The sequence below is a fragment of the Piliocolobus tephrosceles genome, chromosome 12, assembly GCF_002776525.5.
Source record: "Piliocolobus tephrosceles isolate RC106 chromosome 12, ASM277652v3, whole genome shotgun sequence".
NCBI classification, from domain to species: domain Eukaryota; kingdom Metazoa; phylum Chordata; class Mammalia; order Primates; family Cercopithecidae; genus Piliocolobus; species Piliocolobus tephrosceles.
In genome coordinates this window covers 47,374,052-47,389,287 of record NC_045445.1, presented here as the reverse complement: position 1 = coordinate 47,389,287, position 15,236 = coordinate 47,374,052, and the positions used below count along the sequence as shown (strand labels likewise).

The 15,236-nt window shown below is 35.5% G+C and overlaps 1 protein-coding gene across 2 annotated transcripts in view; it reads left to right on the top strand.

Annotated features, from left to right (window-relative positions):
- Window positions 1-15,236, top strand: part of RNF128 (ring finger protein 128) — a 112,152-nt gene that overhangs the window by 88,164 nt on the left and 8,752 nt on the right. For both annotated transcript variants that reach the window (XM_023203048.1, XM_023203047.1), the window contains exons 2-3: window positions 763-1,010; window positions 12,912-12,983. In XM_023203048.1, the coding sequence (XP_023058816.1) occupies window positions 763-1,010; window positions 12,912-12,983 (320 nt within the window). The remainder of the gene's footprint in view (window positions 1-762; window positions 1,011-12,911; window positions 12,984-15,236) is intronic.

Below are 15,236 nucleotides of genomic sequence, written 5' to 3'. Positions count from 1 at the left end.
TTTTCCACAAAACTTATATAATTGTTGGTGCAGAGGTAAGTATTATAGATAATTAGACCTTTAGTAATAAGATTAGTCTTATTTTAGGCTTGTCTTTAATTGGTAGTGAATAGAAATGTGCATTTCTATATGTTATCTTCATTGCTAACCTGATCAGGTCCATGTAAACCCTTAGAACACCTTGAGCAAGTTTTATATGGCTTTTGAGGATATAGAAAAATGGTACATCATGGACGTATGTATAGTTTGTACATTTGGATTTGTAAACATTGTTTGGCTCAAATTACTATCCCAATATGTAAATCCTTATACATGCTAGTAGTGAGCTCCTGAGATAGTTTATCATCTTATAAATTGGGAAATATTTCTGTATTCCCCAAATATTAGATTCCCTATGATATAAGCCCTATTTTCTACAATTCGGGAGACTATTTGTCTTTAAGCAAACCTTCATATAAGATGCAAATTGGGTCTCAAAGGCAATACTGTTGAACTATAGATAGTTAATCTGAGGAGGGGGAAGTGTTGTATATAATAGCTTCCTTACTAAGTTATGAGTACCCTAAGATCAGTAACCAAATCTCATGGATGTTTATATAGTCTACAAATTTTATATAGATAGTAGGTGCTCAAAAATGTTAATTGAATGAATGAGTATCCATCCTTTGTCTCATTGAGACCCATTTAAAATCATTTTGGCAATTGGGTTATTATACTAAGAATGTTTCACCAAACTAAAACTGAATTTGTTTTCCTTTACAGGTGCAGGAGACATTGTCGCAATCATGATCGGCAATCTGAAAGGCACAAAAATTCTACAATCTATTCAAAGAGGCATACAAGTGACAATGGTCATAGAAGTAGGGAAAAAACACGGCCCTTGGGTGAATCACTATTCAATTTTTTTCGTTTCTGTGTCCTTTTTTATTATTACGGCAGCTACTGTGGGCTATTTTATCTTTTATTCTGCTCGAAGGCTACGGAATGCAAGAGCTCAAAGCAGGAAGCAGGTTTGTAATGGTCCTTTCTTCCAATATTAAAAAAAAAATTACTATTCTAATTGTTGTTTCAGGGTCCTACATTTTAATACATTTTACTTGCTAGACAATGATCTCTCCATATGTTTTACAAAATCTGGTAGTTTTTAAAGTATGTCAGCTCTTCTCAAATGTTTTATTTTCTATATTTGTCAAAGAACTTAATCCTACCTGATTAAATCTTCTAACACCTCATTAGAGAGCACATCCAGCATTTAATTATATATGGGTGTAAACACACATGTTCTTTTAAATATTTTTTTCTAAAATACAAAAACATTTCATACTCAATATAGAAAACTTAGAAATTAGAAAGTGCACAGGAAAAAAGTCACCTAAAACCTGATATAACAACATAACTATAGTCATCGCCCAAAGGTAACCACTATTATTTTATGTGTATGTCTGTATTTGCATGTGGGGGTGGGGCTGAGAAGAGGGACTAGGCTGAGAAGGCAGGTTAGAAGATCTAATTGTGCATGATATGCTGTTAGGCTTCAAATGGAGTCAAATATTAATAGTTTCTACCATGTTATAACAGTGTATAAAAAGGTACAAGGTATAGAAACAACAGCAAAAATACCAAAGCATTATTGAACAGTAAAGTACCTATGGTTGTATGGCATTGATCCTGCCACCATTAAATTGTCCCCCTCAGCCTCCTGATATCCTCACATTTCTCCTTACCCAGCTTAAATTCCATGGTCACTCCCATGCATACATCTTCAGTTCCCTTGGCCCTTGTTTCTCTTTGTTATGGTTGCTGGCAAAACAAATCCAACCCTGGTTAAATCTACTTCCCACCTACTCTATGTCTGTGCCTTGCACAGCTGAAGTATCAGAAAGGCATTTACAGCTGTACTGACTGATCTCATTTTAAGTTTGTGACCATAAAATCAGAGTGGGCCCTTAACGCTACCCAGGAATCACACTATGTTTCCTTGGCCATTTACTTTCCTATTGTTGACTAACCATATGTGTTCCTTTCCCTTTCTCCAACACCTCCTCCAACTTTACTCTCAATTTGTATTTTATTTTACTGAGAAAATTGAAGCAATCAATAATACTTCCACATCTTCTCATCTATCTTCATCTGAGTCTATCCTATTCCTCTGCTTTGTCTTCTGTTTTTATGGATGAACTGTTCCTTTGCAAAGGCTAACTCTTTCACTCAGGTACAAGATTATTTTTGTCTTTTGTATACTCAAGGACATCACTCCAGAAATTGTCCTCTCTCACTCTCCTACTTTAACAATTTCTCCCCTCCTCTGGATCTTTTCCACCAACATGCAAACATAGTATTATTGCTCCCATTTTCAAAAGATTTTCTCTTGACCCCAGGCCAAAAACCTTGAAGTTGTTCTTTATTCCTTTTATTCTCTCATCTCCCATGTAAACTCTATCAGCAAATCATGTTATTTCTACCTTCATTATATATCCAGAATTTGATTATTTCTTATTACTTCCATTGCTTCCACCCCAGTCAAGGTCACCATGATTTCTTACCTCCTCCTCCCCTCCCTTCAGGTGTTCTCAGTATAACAGCGGAATGGTGTGCCACTTCTTTAGAAAGCTCAGTAGGGATTTAATGCTTTCAGATGAAAATACATTTTTATATGTACTGAGAAGTTTCTCTAAAGGCAGTTGATTTCTGGCCACTTCATGTCCTCTTCCTCCAATAAGTGAGAATAAATTCAATTTATTTAGGGGGTGAAAGGAGCAGTGAGGATTTTTATATAGCAAGAAAGTTAATTTAATTTAGGAATACATGAGAAATTGAAATTTTATTATAAAAACTTCATAAAGATTAGATACCAGCATATGGTAATAAGTAATGTTTATCTCAGTGTTTAAAGTTAATTGACTTCTATCCTCCTTGGAGAAGCAGCTTATCACATTGGTGGCAGGTTCAGCCTGATACTAGCTGAGGTCAAAAAGATGTTTAAAATTCCCGTACCAGGCCACTCAGTAGTATCACACTGTGTTAATATTTGACATTTGTATATTGTGCTCTTTTTTTATCTGCGAGGCTGGAAGGAAATTGGTGTCCAGTCTGACTAACTCTTCAAAGGTTATAGTTACAATGACAAGAGTGTTTGGTTTGAATATGTTCATGGTGGGGCATGGGTTTCTGTATTCTCGGTGCTATAATAAATTTATTGACACAGCATTAAACCCCATCAAAAAATAATAAGGTTTATAAAGAACTTTGGTGTTACAGAGCTTCATTGGACATTTAGCTCTGGTCTACTCATTTAATTTTCATAGTTTATAATACATCTTATGAAAATTAACCTCTGTAGAAATGGTCAAGAATAGCATTAAAACTTCTCATCTATTGGAGAAGGCTTTTGAAGGGGCTTTTAAAAATTACTTACTGGACTATATCTGTTTATCCTTTGGGGACTAAAAGATTAAATATATGGCTGATAATCCTTTTTGCTTGTAAATATTTGAGAGTGCTAGAATGTCATTTATATATTCTCATGACTTAGTATTAATTTTTAAAAGGTGGAACTTAATGCATATGCTGATTATAACTATCAGTAAACATTTAACTATATTATCTCCATTTTACTGGTAGAAATGGCGATGAAGCTGTGTTAGAGAAATTTGGCTTCATTAGAATGTTAGGCAAGTTTAATATATTCAAGAATTTCATAACCTTCTGAAGGTTATGATACATGATATATAATGTCAGGAAACTGATAACTGTAACCATAAATTCTGATGACTGAATGCTCAGATGAGCCCCCAGATGGAATAGCCTCATATGTTGTAGTGTGATGTGTAAGAACACATATCATCCCTGTTTTGTAGATACATAGCTTTTAAACAGAACAAAAAAGTATCAATGGATTATAAATGAAAATAACATATTAAGTCTTATAAGTTAGTTTCGTGTCCCTGCTGGGAACAACCCTAACTTGAGACAAGAAAGATTATGGGAAACCTTATGGCGTATACAAATTAAACTACATTTAGGAGTAACCACTATACACTTGACTCTAGCACGGAGGACCAAACATTTTCGGATACAGTAAATGTATTCTAATTGTATTCAAGCAGTTAATACTCAATAGCAACAATGCATGTGTTGGATTAAACATTGACCAGTGAAATAAAAGAGGGCTGTAGGTGAAATAGGAGCTGGCATGGATATAATGTGAAAAGCTGAATTTACTTTTAATGAAGAGTGACTTTCAGAGGAAAATGATTTACTAACTAAAATAGATTTGAAGGAAATCATCTTCCAAGAGGAGGGAAAAGAATGGGAATCCACTTGGAAATGTCATAAAGCTTTGATAAACTGATCACACAGACCCAACACATAATGCTAGAGAATGCTAGGAATCAATATTGGGAAAGAGAATATACTCTAACATGACAGAATCTATTATTTTACTTAAAAGTGATCCCCAAGTAGCCATGGGGGTAATGGCCTTCCATTTTTAGCTGCAGAAGCTCAGGCAGAGAATCACTGAGACACATGCAGATCCCCAAATTTATGGATGTTTTTTCTTTTTTGTAAACTTGCAACTTGGACTGCTGATCTCTGTCTGGTCTTGACCAAAGGATGGGCCAAAAATAAGGCCAGTAGGAATAGAACTGATACTGAAAGATACCCATGTACTCCCATGGGAGGGAAATGGCCTTGCTGTACAAAGTTAACAAGAACCTATAACTTTATAATAATATAAGTTGAGACAAATGATTGACTTTGTCCTCAGCTAACATGGAACCTAGAAATGACAGAATGATTGCCACTCGTGACAGCATTTGTTCCTCATCATATCTGGCATATGGGCAAAGGCTAATTCTAGGAAGGTTTAATAAATATTTCTGTGACATTTCCAGATTTTTTTGTAACCAAACCACACTGTATCATAACCATACTCTGATATGGTGTAATACTGGTATTGTTTGTTAGTAAAATTCAACTATCTTATATAAATAAATCATATGGTAATGAAATGTATTTGAGAAATTGAACTAAAAACTCTTCACAGTGTGATACCAAGGGAGAGTGACTGGCATGAAGAAGAATTAGAATGATTTAGTTCATTACTATATTAAATAGCTCTGTGCAAGTTTATCACAAAGTTCAAGTGGCCATAAATCAAGGGAATAAATGGATAATTAAATTGGTATAATAATGTAAAGATGTTTGTGATGGTCTCATACATGGGATGAATTGTTCCTTTGAACCTGTTTCCACTCCTTGTTGGCTTCTGCAAGTATTAAGTAGACTTATGTTGTTCTTATGGTACCTTATATATAAATACTGTGCTAACTGAACAGTATATACAGTTGATCCTTAAACAACTTGGGTTTCAACCACGTGAATCCACTTATACGTGGATATTCTTCCACTTCTGCCACACCTGAGGCAGCAAGACCAATATATCCTTTTTGTCCTCCGCAGCCTAGTAAATGTGAAGAAAGAAGGATGGAGGCCTTCATGATAATCCACGCCCCCTTAATTAAGAGAAAATATGTTTTCTCTCACGCCTGTCGTACCAGCATTTTGGGAGGCCGAGGCAGGTGGATCGCTTGAGCCCAGGAGTTCAAGACCAACCTGTGCAACATGGCAAAACCCTGTCCCTACAAATAATAGAAAAATTAGCCAGGCATGGTGGCATGTGACTGTAGTCCCAGCTACTTGGGAGGCTGAGGTGGAAGAATCACTTGAGCCCAGGAGGCAGAGGTTGCAGTGAGCCAAGATCATGCCACCATACTCCAGCCTGGGTGACAGTGAGACCCTGTCTTTAAATATATATTCTTTTCTTCCTTATGATTTTCTTAATAACATTTTCTTTTCTCTAATTTACTTTATTATAGAAACACAGTATATAACTTATATAACATACAACATATGTGTTTATTAATTGTTTATGTTATCAGTAAGGCTTCCAGTCAACAGTAGACTATTAGTAGTTAAGTTTTGGGGGAGTCAAAAGCTATATGTGGAGTCTTGGCTGTGTGAGGGTCAGTGCCCATAACTGCCATGTTGTTCAAGGGTCAACTGTATACTGTATATAGTACACTGTATATAAATACTATGCTAACTGTATAGTTACTGTATAGTAACTATACTGACTACTGTACTAACTGAAGTGATAATATATAAATACTGTACAAACAGTTACTGCATTGAAAGTTTCATTATAAAAAGTCTTTGACCAACTGGATGGATTGTGAGGAAAAGGGTAACACAACAGATGTAGTTGCTTACTCCTGGCATGTCCTCAAGGGAACCATGATTGGCCCCTGGCCAACCCTGGGAATGTGGCTCTCAAAGTGGTCTTTATGTTAGTGATTGATAATTTTGTTATATACACCTGGAACAATGGACCATGTTATACCAGCCTGTCAGAGTTGCTTTTCACAACAATCAAGATTGCTGATATCCTAGTTTCATTGTTGGGGTCCTGAGTTTCACCAACATGGCCAGTTGCTAGCAGGATGCACCTAGTAAGCAGTCCCTTCATCTGAGTCTTGGACCCCAACACTTAAATTGGTTCTCTGGGCAGAGATATGCCACACATTTCTGTAGTTTGCTGCCAGAGAGAAAGGGCACTCCTGTGTGTTCTCAGAAGAGGAAGGACTAGGCTACATTAATATCTTAAAATCTGTGCTTCAACTTAAAGCACTACTAAAAATTATCTAAACTATTTCTGGTTACATTAAGTTTTTTTCTACTCCGCTAGTACACGAAATTACCTGGAGGATTCATTAAGTACCTGCACACTGTACCACTATTAACATACATACTTTTGCAGTTCGTGTGTTCACATGTATGTATCTATTTCTGCCTACATTTGAGAGTAGTTCAGGGTCTTTTACAGAAACCATGAGAATTTTGACTCTTGTGTAAGAAGAGTAGATTAAATCCTTGTCTAAGTAGGACTTAGATTTACAGTCTTTCTCTTTCTTCTTACTTTCTCACTGAACAAAAGAAAGCACTTATAATGGGTCTCAGGATTTTTATATATTCACTTACTCTAATTTTACATTTATATCACTAATTCTTTTTCCAGCTTTATTGAAGTATAATTGATAAATAAAATTTGTATATATTCAAGGTGTACAACATTATGATTTGATGTACATATAAATTGTAAAATGACTAACATAAATTAATTAACACATCTATCCCTACACATAGTTACGTGTGTGTGTGTTTATGTGTGTGTGGTGAGGATACTGAAGATCTACTTTCTTAGCAAATTTCAAGTAAACCATGCTGTATAACAGATCCTCAGGATTTATTCATCTAAAAATTTTGAACTCATAGATGCAGAGAACAGAGAAGTGGTTGCCAGGGAGGTTAGGGAAATGGGGAGATGTTGGTCAAAGGATACAAACTTGAAGTTAGACCACAAATTCTAAAGGGTGTTAATCACATTTCTTTGAAAAACTGCTATAATCTGAGCTATAACCTATCTACTGAGTCAAATTCCCCCTTTCTTCATGGTTCTTCCTTACAGTGTATTTTCTTACACTGCTCACAGTTATGTTCTTCATGGGAGTGGTCTGTAGTTCCATAGATTCATGGGAAGCTATTTTATAGTCTGCACCTCCTCTTACCTGTAGGAATACTTTCACTCAAATATTATGGATAAGTTTTATTGAATAAAATAGATTTCTTGTAGTTCTCATATACCTAAACAGCCACATGGCTCAGACTTTTATTTTGTCCTAGGAATATATCTGAGGAAAAGAATCCTCTTACTATAATTCTTGATTTTAAATATCTTGTGTTAAAACTCTTAACCACATTTTTAGGAAAATATTTGTTTGTAAAATATGGTGACTTCAGAAAAATCTAGTTTGCTTATATCTCTCTCCTTTCTTGCTTTTTGCACACGCTGTCCTCCATCAAGTAATTAGGTTTGACTACATACTTAATACTATTCATGTGGGTTTCAGTTAAGTTAAAAGCTGAATGCCCTGGGACCAAAAGTCAGGCTGACAAATCACTAGACTGAAACATATATTTTACCTAATTGGATACAAATACACCAATGAACTAGGTAGAATATCTTTGCATTCACCATAATTTCAAAATTGAACATTGTAATAAAGAATGATCATTAGTTTGACATTTTATCTTCAACCCCAATACATTTCCATTCAGAACCAAGAAAAAAAAAAAAAAAAAAAAAAAACATAGTCGAGATTCTTCACTAACTAGAGCAAATTCAGCTTTTGATTAGTCAGAATAGTCACATTAAGCTTCTGTTAAGAAAATTGGCCAACAACCAGCTTCTTTGAATTAGTCTTCAGTTCTACTGCCAAATATTCTTAGACCAGGTATCTCTTAGGATTAGAGAGGAGGAAGGGAAAGGCAAAAGGCGTTTGACATAATGTACTTGCTTTTTAAAATTCCCCAAATCACAGTAAATAGCTAGTTTGGGAAGAATTTTAAGATTGGATAATTGCTGGCTTTGAAGGGGTTTTTAAAATTTCCTTCGTTTGTCTTCTTCACAAGGAATGTGAAGCCTTTTAAAGGCTTCTTTGCCATTACACAATGGAGGCAGTGTACAATAGTGGAGAGATCATGGGCTTTAAAGCCAGAGAGAACCTGGGCTTGAATTGAATCACAGCTCTGAAACTAACCAGCTGTCTGGACTTTAGTCAAGCTTCTGAACCTTACTTTTCTTGTCTGTAAAACTTGGATGTTGAAATAACTATTTCACAATGTTGTTAATGATTAAACAAGATGACACATGTAAAAAGCTTACAACCTGACACATGGCAAAGGCTCAATTAATGTCTAAACCTTTCTTTCCCCAAACTTAATGGAGTAGAGACTTTTAATAATTGAAATGAGAAGTGTCTTGCATGAGAAAATCAAGAAAGTCTGTTTATATTTTCTAAATTCAGAAAATAGTTTTTGAGCAAACTCTAGCCACTGGGGAATTTTTTTCTAAGTGACTAAGGCCCAGTCCTCCTGCTACTCAAGAGAGAAAGGCACATTAATAATACAATTCCTGAACAAGATAAGAGGTGGAAATGATGTGTTATTAGAATTTGTAGACTAAGGAAATTCTGATATGGTAGCAAGGCATTGGAAAAGTATCCCATGTAATTTGTATAATAATGTAGATACATTCTTGAAATTCTGTTTTTTAAGGAGTAAGGTACAAATTACAGTTCGCATGGGGCATATTGTCTTTAAATGTTGAGGTATATTTGGGCACTCAAAAGTTGACATAATGTTGTTCAAACATATGTATTGAATATAATCTACTGGGTCCTAATGGTGTTCCTATATTTCAGTTTTTTTTTTTTTTTTTTTTAGAGGGAAGCATGCATCTTGGATCTTTTGCTATCAGTGTCACAGTGAAATATCTTGAGTACTATCTTGAATATCGTGAGGCAGTTTTTGCGAGTGACTTTCCTTTAAGCTCTAAAAATACAGTTTGTGCTTTTTACTAAAATCACTTGTCTTGCATCCATATTTAAAGAAAATAACTTTTCTTTATATAAGCCCAGTAAGAGCTGTTGAAAATATTCAAATTTTCTTTTAAACACATTTTTATTCTAAGGCTGCTTTGTTAAACCTTAGTTTATGCTATGCTGTAAATCTTTTAGAGATCCTTTAAAATCAAATCTCTTGTCTAGTGTCTTCTGGTATTTTTGGATTTTGCCCTATTCTTTTATTTTTTGTATTCTCACCCACCATCATTTTCTAGCATTGGCCTTAATGCAAGTTCTACTGTTCTCCTGGGCATAGACTCAGACATTATATACAAAGTTTCCCTTTGATCCTACATTTCAAATTAATTTGCATTATAGTCTTGGCTATAATTAAGAAAGTTATATATTTGGCATTAATGCCTGATAAACTGATAAGCACTAGCACTGGAGATTCAGACATTTATATTATATTGAATGGAATATTTTGCAATGAGAAATCGGACTGTATAGATTGAATCAAGTAAATACCCTAAAGAGGTATCATTTCCTTATGAGAGCTTTCCCCAACTGTGTTATACAGCTTGTTGCCTAAACCTAAATTAGAATTGCTTTAAGGACAAAGAGCAAAATGATTCTGAAAGACATCATCAACTACATTACATTTTTTCCCATTTCTTCTTGCTGGCTCTATTTTTTTCTCATTTGCATTTTTCTCCTCTCGATGTCCAGCTGACTCATGATCTGTGTGAAAAGAAAGTAGTGAAGTGTAGGTGTGTGGGCCAGGACCAGGACCCTGTAGGCATACAGGTGGAAGGATTGCCACAGTTTGACAGACCCTGGAATCCAGAAGCTAGAAAAACATCAAAAGACAACTGAGTTATGGATGGTTATATTGTAATGGACTCTTGGAATATGAAGAGCAGAGTTCCAGTACCAGCTTTATTATTTAGATGCTGCATTCCCTTTTGAATAAGTTGTTTTAGTTTTTCAACCCTCCACTTGAGCATCTCTAAAATGAGGATATTACCTTCTTCTGGGGGTTGTTGTGAGGATTAAATGAGGTAATGGATATAAAAAATTTTTAAACTGTATAACAACTGTGTATTGTAAGGAAATGGTAGGAGTAGTTTCCTACTCCATGCTACAGTCAAAACAAATGGCTACTTTGATATAACTCTGGACTTCAGTGGGGCTGACACTAGCTCTGATATTTCGAGCAAGACATTCTTCCTCTTTGAGCATCAGTTTTCTTCTCTGTCTGATTAGATGTCGGGCTCGGTAATCTAAAGATCCTAGGTGTACCTTTGTTCACTGTCACTCTATTATTATCTTACAAGTAACAAAATAGAAGGGAAGATATTTGTGCTGAAATTAAGTCCCATCATAGAATTTTTTTAGTTCACAATTATGTCCCAAAATGGGAGTGAAAGTGTGTTGATTATCACCTCTTTTCCTTCTTAGAATCTAGGCCTTCCTATTCACTGTTTCTGATAGGCTTATTTGCTGGTCAGGTAATAATCTGAGAGGTTTCTGCTTTTCCTGTGACAGCAAAGAAATCCTTTGGCTAATATTCTCCTTGGCGTTAAGTTAAATATCTTTCACAAAATGATATCTTACATAGGAGACAGATTTGAACATCAAGGAGATTCCTCACATACTGATATTTATGGATTCCTACCTTCCAAAATATATTTGCTACAAATACTTGTAGCATTTGTAGCTACAAATATTTGTAGCATTTGTAGCAAATATACATTGGCAAGTACCTGTTATGCTTATTGATGAATGGTAGTTTACATTTTATGTAATAAACATTTTCTTGAGTGTCTGCTATATGCCAGACATTATACTAAATACTTATATTATCTCTAATTTTCATGTAACATAAATGTCAGCTGGAGATGGGGGTACATATAGGAAGGAAGCTGCTTACATTCTCAAAATGATCTCTGGTTCTGGGGGCCTACTTTTTGCCGAATTTCTAAGTATGTTCATTTTACAGTTCAAAATAGAAAGATCACTTATCTTGCCATCCTGCACATGCTACTATTATGTTTCACACGTGTATTAGTCAGGTTTGTGTTGCTGTAAAGGAATACCTGAGGCTGGGTAATTTATTTTAAAAAAGAGGTTGATTTGCCTCATGGTTCTGCAAGCTATATAAGAAGCTTGGTGCCAACCTCTGCTTCTGGTGAAAGCTTCAGGAAGCTACCTATCATGGAAGAAAGGAAAGGCGGGAGCACGCATGTCACAGGGTGAGAGAGAGGGAGCAGATGCCAGGTTCTTTTAAACAACCAGCGTGAACTGAGAACTCACTCATTACCATAAGGACGGCATTAAGCCCTTTATGAGGGATCCTCCTCCATGACCCAAATACCTCCCACCACGCCCCACCTCCAACATTGGGGGTCACACTTCAATGAGATTTGGAGGGGACAAATATTCACCATATCAACACAGCATCTACCAAGTGTTATACTTAGCCTCTACTTCAATTCATATGTATATTATATTCACTTGAGACATTCATGTATGTAGTAGACTTTAGTGAAGGGGAATGAAGTATTTGCAGCATCACCAATAACTTCAAATTGATGCCAAATATCTTAACAAATATCACCTGGGATTTTTTCCTCTGGCTGGTTCACCCCACCTAGAGGGACAATGTTATTGGACTATATAGACTCTCTTTATAGTCTTTCCCTCATCTGGGAGATTCTTCCCACACCCCAACTTCACTTCTGACTCAATTATGCATAATGTTTTAGTTCTTATTCCATAAATGAGCCTGTGGCTTGCTTTCGCATATCCAGACACATCTAGATATATGCTCAATGAAACAATAAAAGGTGACCACTCTCAGAATCAATCTTCTTCACAAAGCAATCGTGGTTATAAACACCAATATTTTTCTTAATACCAAACAGTGTAAAGGTTGGTACTACCCTCATTTTATAGATAAGTAAACAAGCTCAAATAATTAAATGGCTTGTGCTGGGTTATTCATTGAGTAAGTGACAAAGTCAGATTTTGAACCATTTGAATCCAAATCCTATGCACTTTCCACCAAACAAGACATGATTCAAAAAGGAAATTGGAAAAAATGCATGTTAATGTCCTCTGAGCTTACAAATAGGAAGATTGCTTTGAAAATTAATAGCATTTGAATCCATTAGGGGTGGGGGAAATGTATTTTTACCATTATGGTCCCAACAGTATTGTTTAAGAAAGTAGGGAACCATAATAAGTGAAAAGTCTCAGTAAGTTGGAAAATCCTGCCTGATATTAGGTAAATGGGACATTTATTATGGATAATTAAGTTTTATCTTTTAAAATTCGTTTGTATATTGACTTTTGCCTGATAAACATTTATTGATCCTCTCTATCTTTTTCATCATACTTCTTTTAAAAAATAGTTTTTCTAATGCCTGCTGTTTTTTTTTACAGAGGCAATTAAAGGCAGATGCTAAAAAAGCTATTGGAAAGCTTCAACTACGCACACTGAAACAAGGAGACAAGGTACATTCATGACTTTTAAATGCTACTTGTTTTAAAGCAGTGCTACCAAGCCATTGTTCAGGCTAAATGTTCTTCCTAAGTATGCTTTTATTGTCATTTATGAACCTTATTGACTTTTTATATGTATTTGATTCTAGAAGTAGGCTGAATAATGGCCCCCCAAAGATATCTAAGATATCTATTCCCTTGAACCTGTGAATATTACCTTATATGGCAAAAAGGACTTTGCAGATATAATTAAGTTAAGGGTCATGAGATGGGGACATTATCCTGGATTATCCAGCTAGATTCAAAACATAATTGCAGTGTCCTTATAAGAGGGAGAGAGAGGTAGATTTGACCACAGTACAATAAGGGATGTGACAGTGGAAGCAAGAGGTTGCGGTGATACAAGGAAGAGGCTAGGTGGTAAGGGATGCAGACACCCTCTAGAAGCTGGGAAAGGTAAGGAGAGGGATTCTCCCCTACTGACTCCAGAAAGAGCACAGTATTGCCAATGCCTTGATTATAGACTTCTGATTTCCAGAACAGTAAGAGAATAAACTTGTGTTGTTTTAAGCCACTAAATTATGATAATTTGTTACTGCAACTACAGGAAACTAATACAATGCTTTAGTGTTACTTTGCTTGAATATGCATTTTCAGATTTAGGATAGTTGAAAACTACCATTGATGGGTAAAACATGTATTTCAAAAATAGCTATAGCACTTATGGAAATAATACACCATTTTAAATCTTACCAAAGCCATGAAACTGTAAAACACTAATGAAAGAGAGAAATCAAAGAAGATCTAAATAAATGGAAACATATACCATGTTCATGGGTCAGAAGACTTGCTGTTGTTAAGATGTCGGTTCCCCACCAAACTAATTTATGGATTTGATGCAGTTTCAATAAAAATCCTAGTATAAATCTTTGATAGAAATTGGCAGGCTGATTCTAAGCTTAGATGAAAATGCAAAAGAACTAGAATAAACAAAACAATTTTGATAAAGAACAACTTTGGATGATTCATACTACCTGATTTGCAGAATTATTTTAAAGTCACAGCAGTCAAGATAGTGTTGTATTGGAAAAAGGATAGATTTATAGATCAATGGAACAGAAGAGAGAGTCCAGAAATAAACCCACACATATATGGTCGATTGACTTTCCATAAAAGTGAAAAAGCAATTCAATGAAGAAAGGATAGCCTTTTCAGGAGGATAGCCAGTTGTTGGCTATCCATATGCAGTGATTAGATATCCTTAAGCAAGAAACAAGCAAACAGACAAACAAAAAAGAACTTAAATCCATTCTTCATACCCTATGTAAGCATTATTTCAATAGATCATAAACCTTAACATAAAACCTAGAACTATGAAATTTTTAGAAGAAAACTTTAAAGAAAAATATTTTTATGACTTGGGTGACAAATATTTCTTAGATATAACTCCAAAAACAAGTCCAAAAAAGGAAAAAAAATGGTACATTTGGCCTTGTCAAAATTGGGAGTTATATCTGATGTAAATGATGAGTTGATGGGTACTGACGAGTTGATGGGTACAGCACACCAACATGGCACAAGTATACATATGTAACAAACCTGCACGTTATGCACATGTACCCTAGAACTTAAAGTATAATAATAATAAAAGAATTTCTGCCCAGCACTTTGGGAGGCCGAGGCAGGCGGATCACGAGGTCAGGAGATCGAGACCATCCTGGCTAACCCGGTGAAACCCTGTCTCTACTAAAAAAATACAAAAAACTAGCCAGGCGAGGTGGCGAGCGCCTGTAGTCCCAGCTACTCGGGAGGCTGAGGCAGGAGAATGGCATAAACCCGGGAGGCGGAGCTTGCAGTGAGCTGAGGAGGCGGAGCTTGCAGTGAGCTGAGATCCGGCCACTGCACTCCAGCCCGGGCGACAGAGCGAGACTCCATCTCAAAAAAAAAAAAGAATTTCTGTTCTTTGAATGGCACTGTTAAAAGAAGGAAAAGATAAGGTACAGACTGGGAGAAAGTATTTGCAAATCATATGTCTGTTAAAGAGCTGTACCTAGAATATAAAGAACTCTCAAAATATAACAGTAAGAATACAAACAACCTAACAGAAAACTGGCAAGCAAAACAGACAATCCACCAAAAAAATATGAATGGCAAATAAGCACACAAAAGATGTTCAACATCATTAATAATTAAAGAAATACAAATTAAAGCCACAATGAAATACCATTGTACATTCATTAGAATGGCTAAAATACATACAACTGA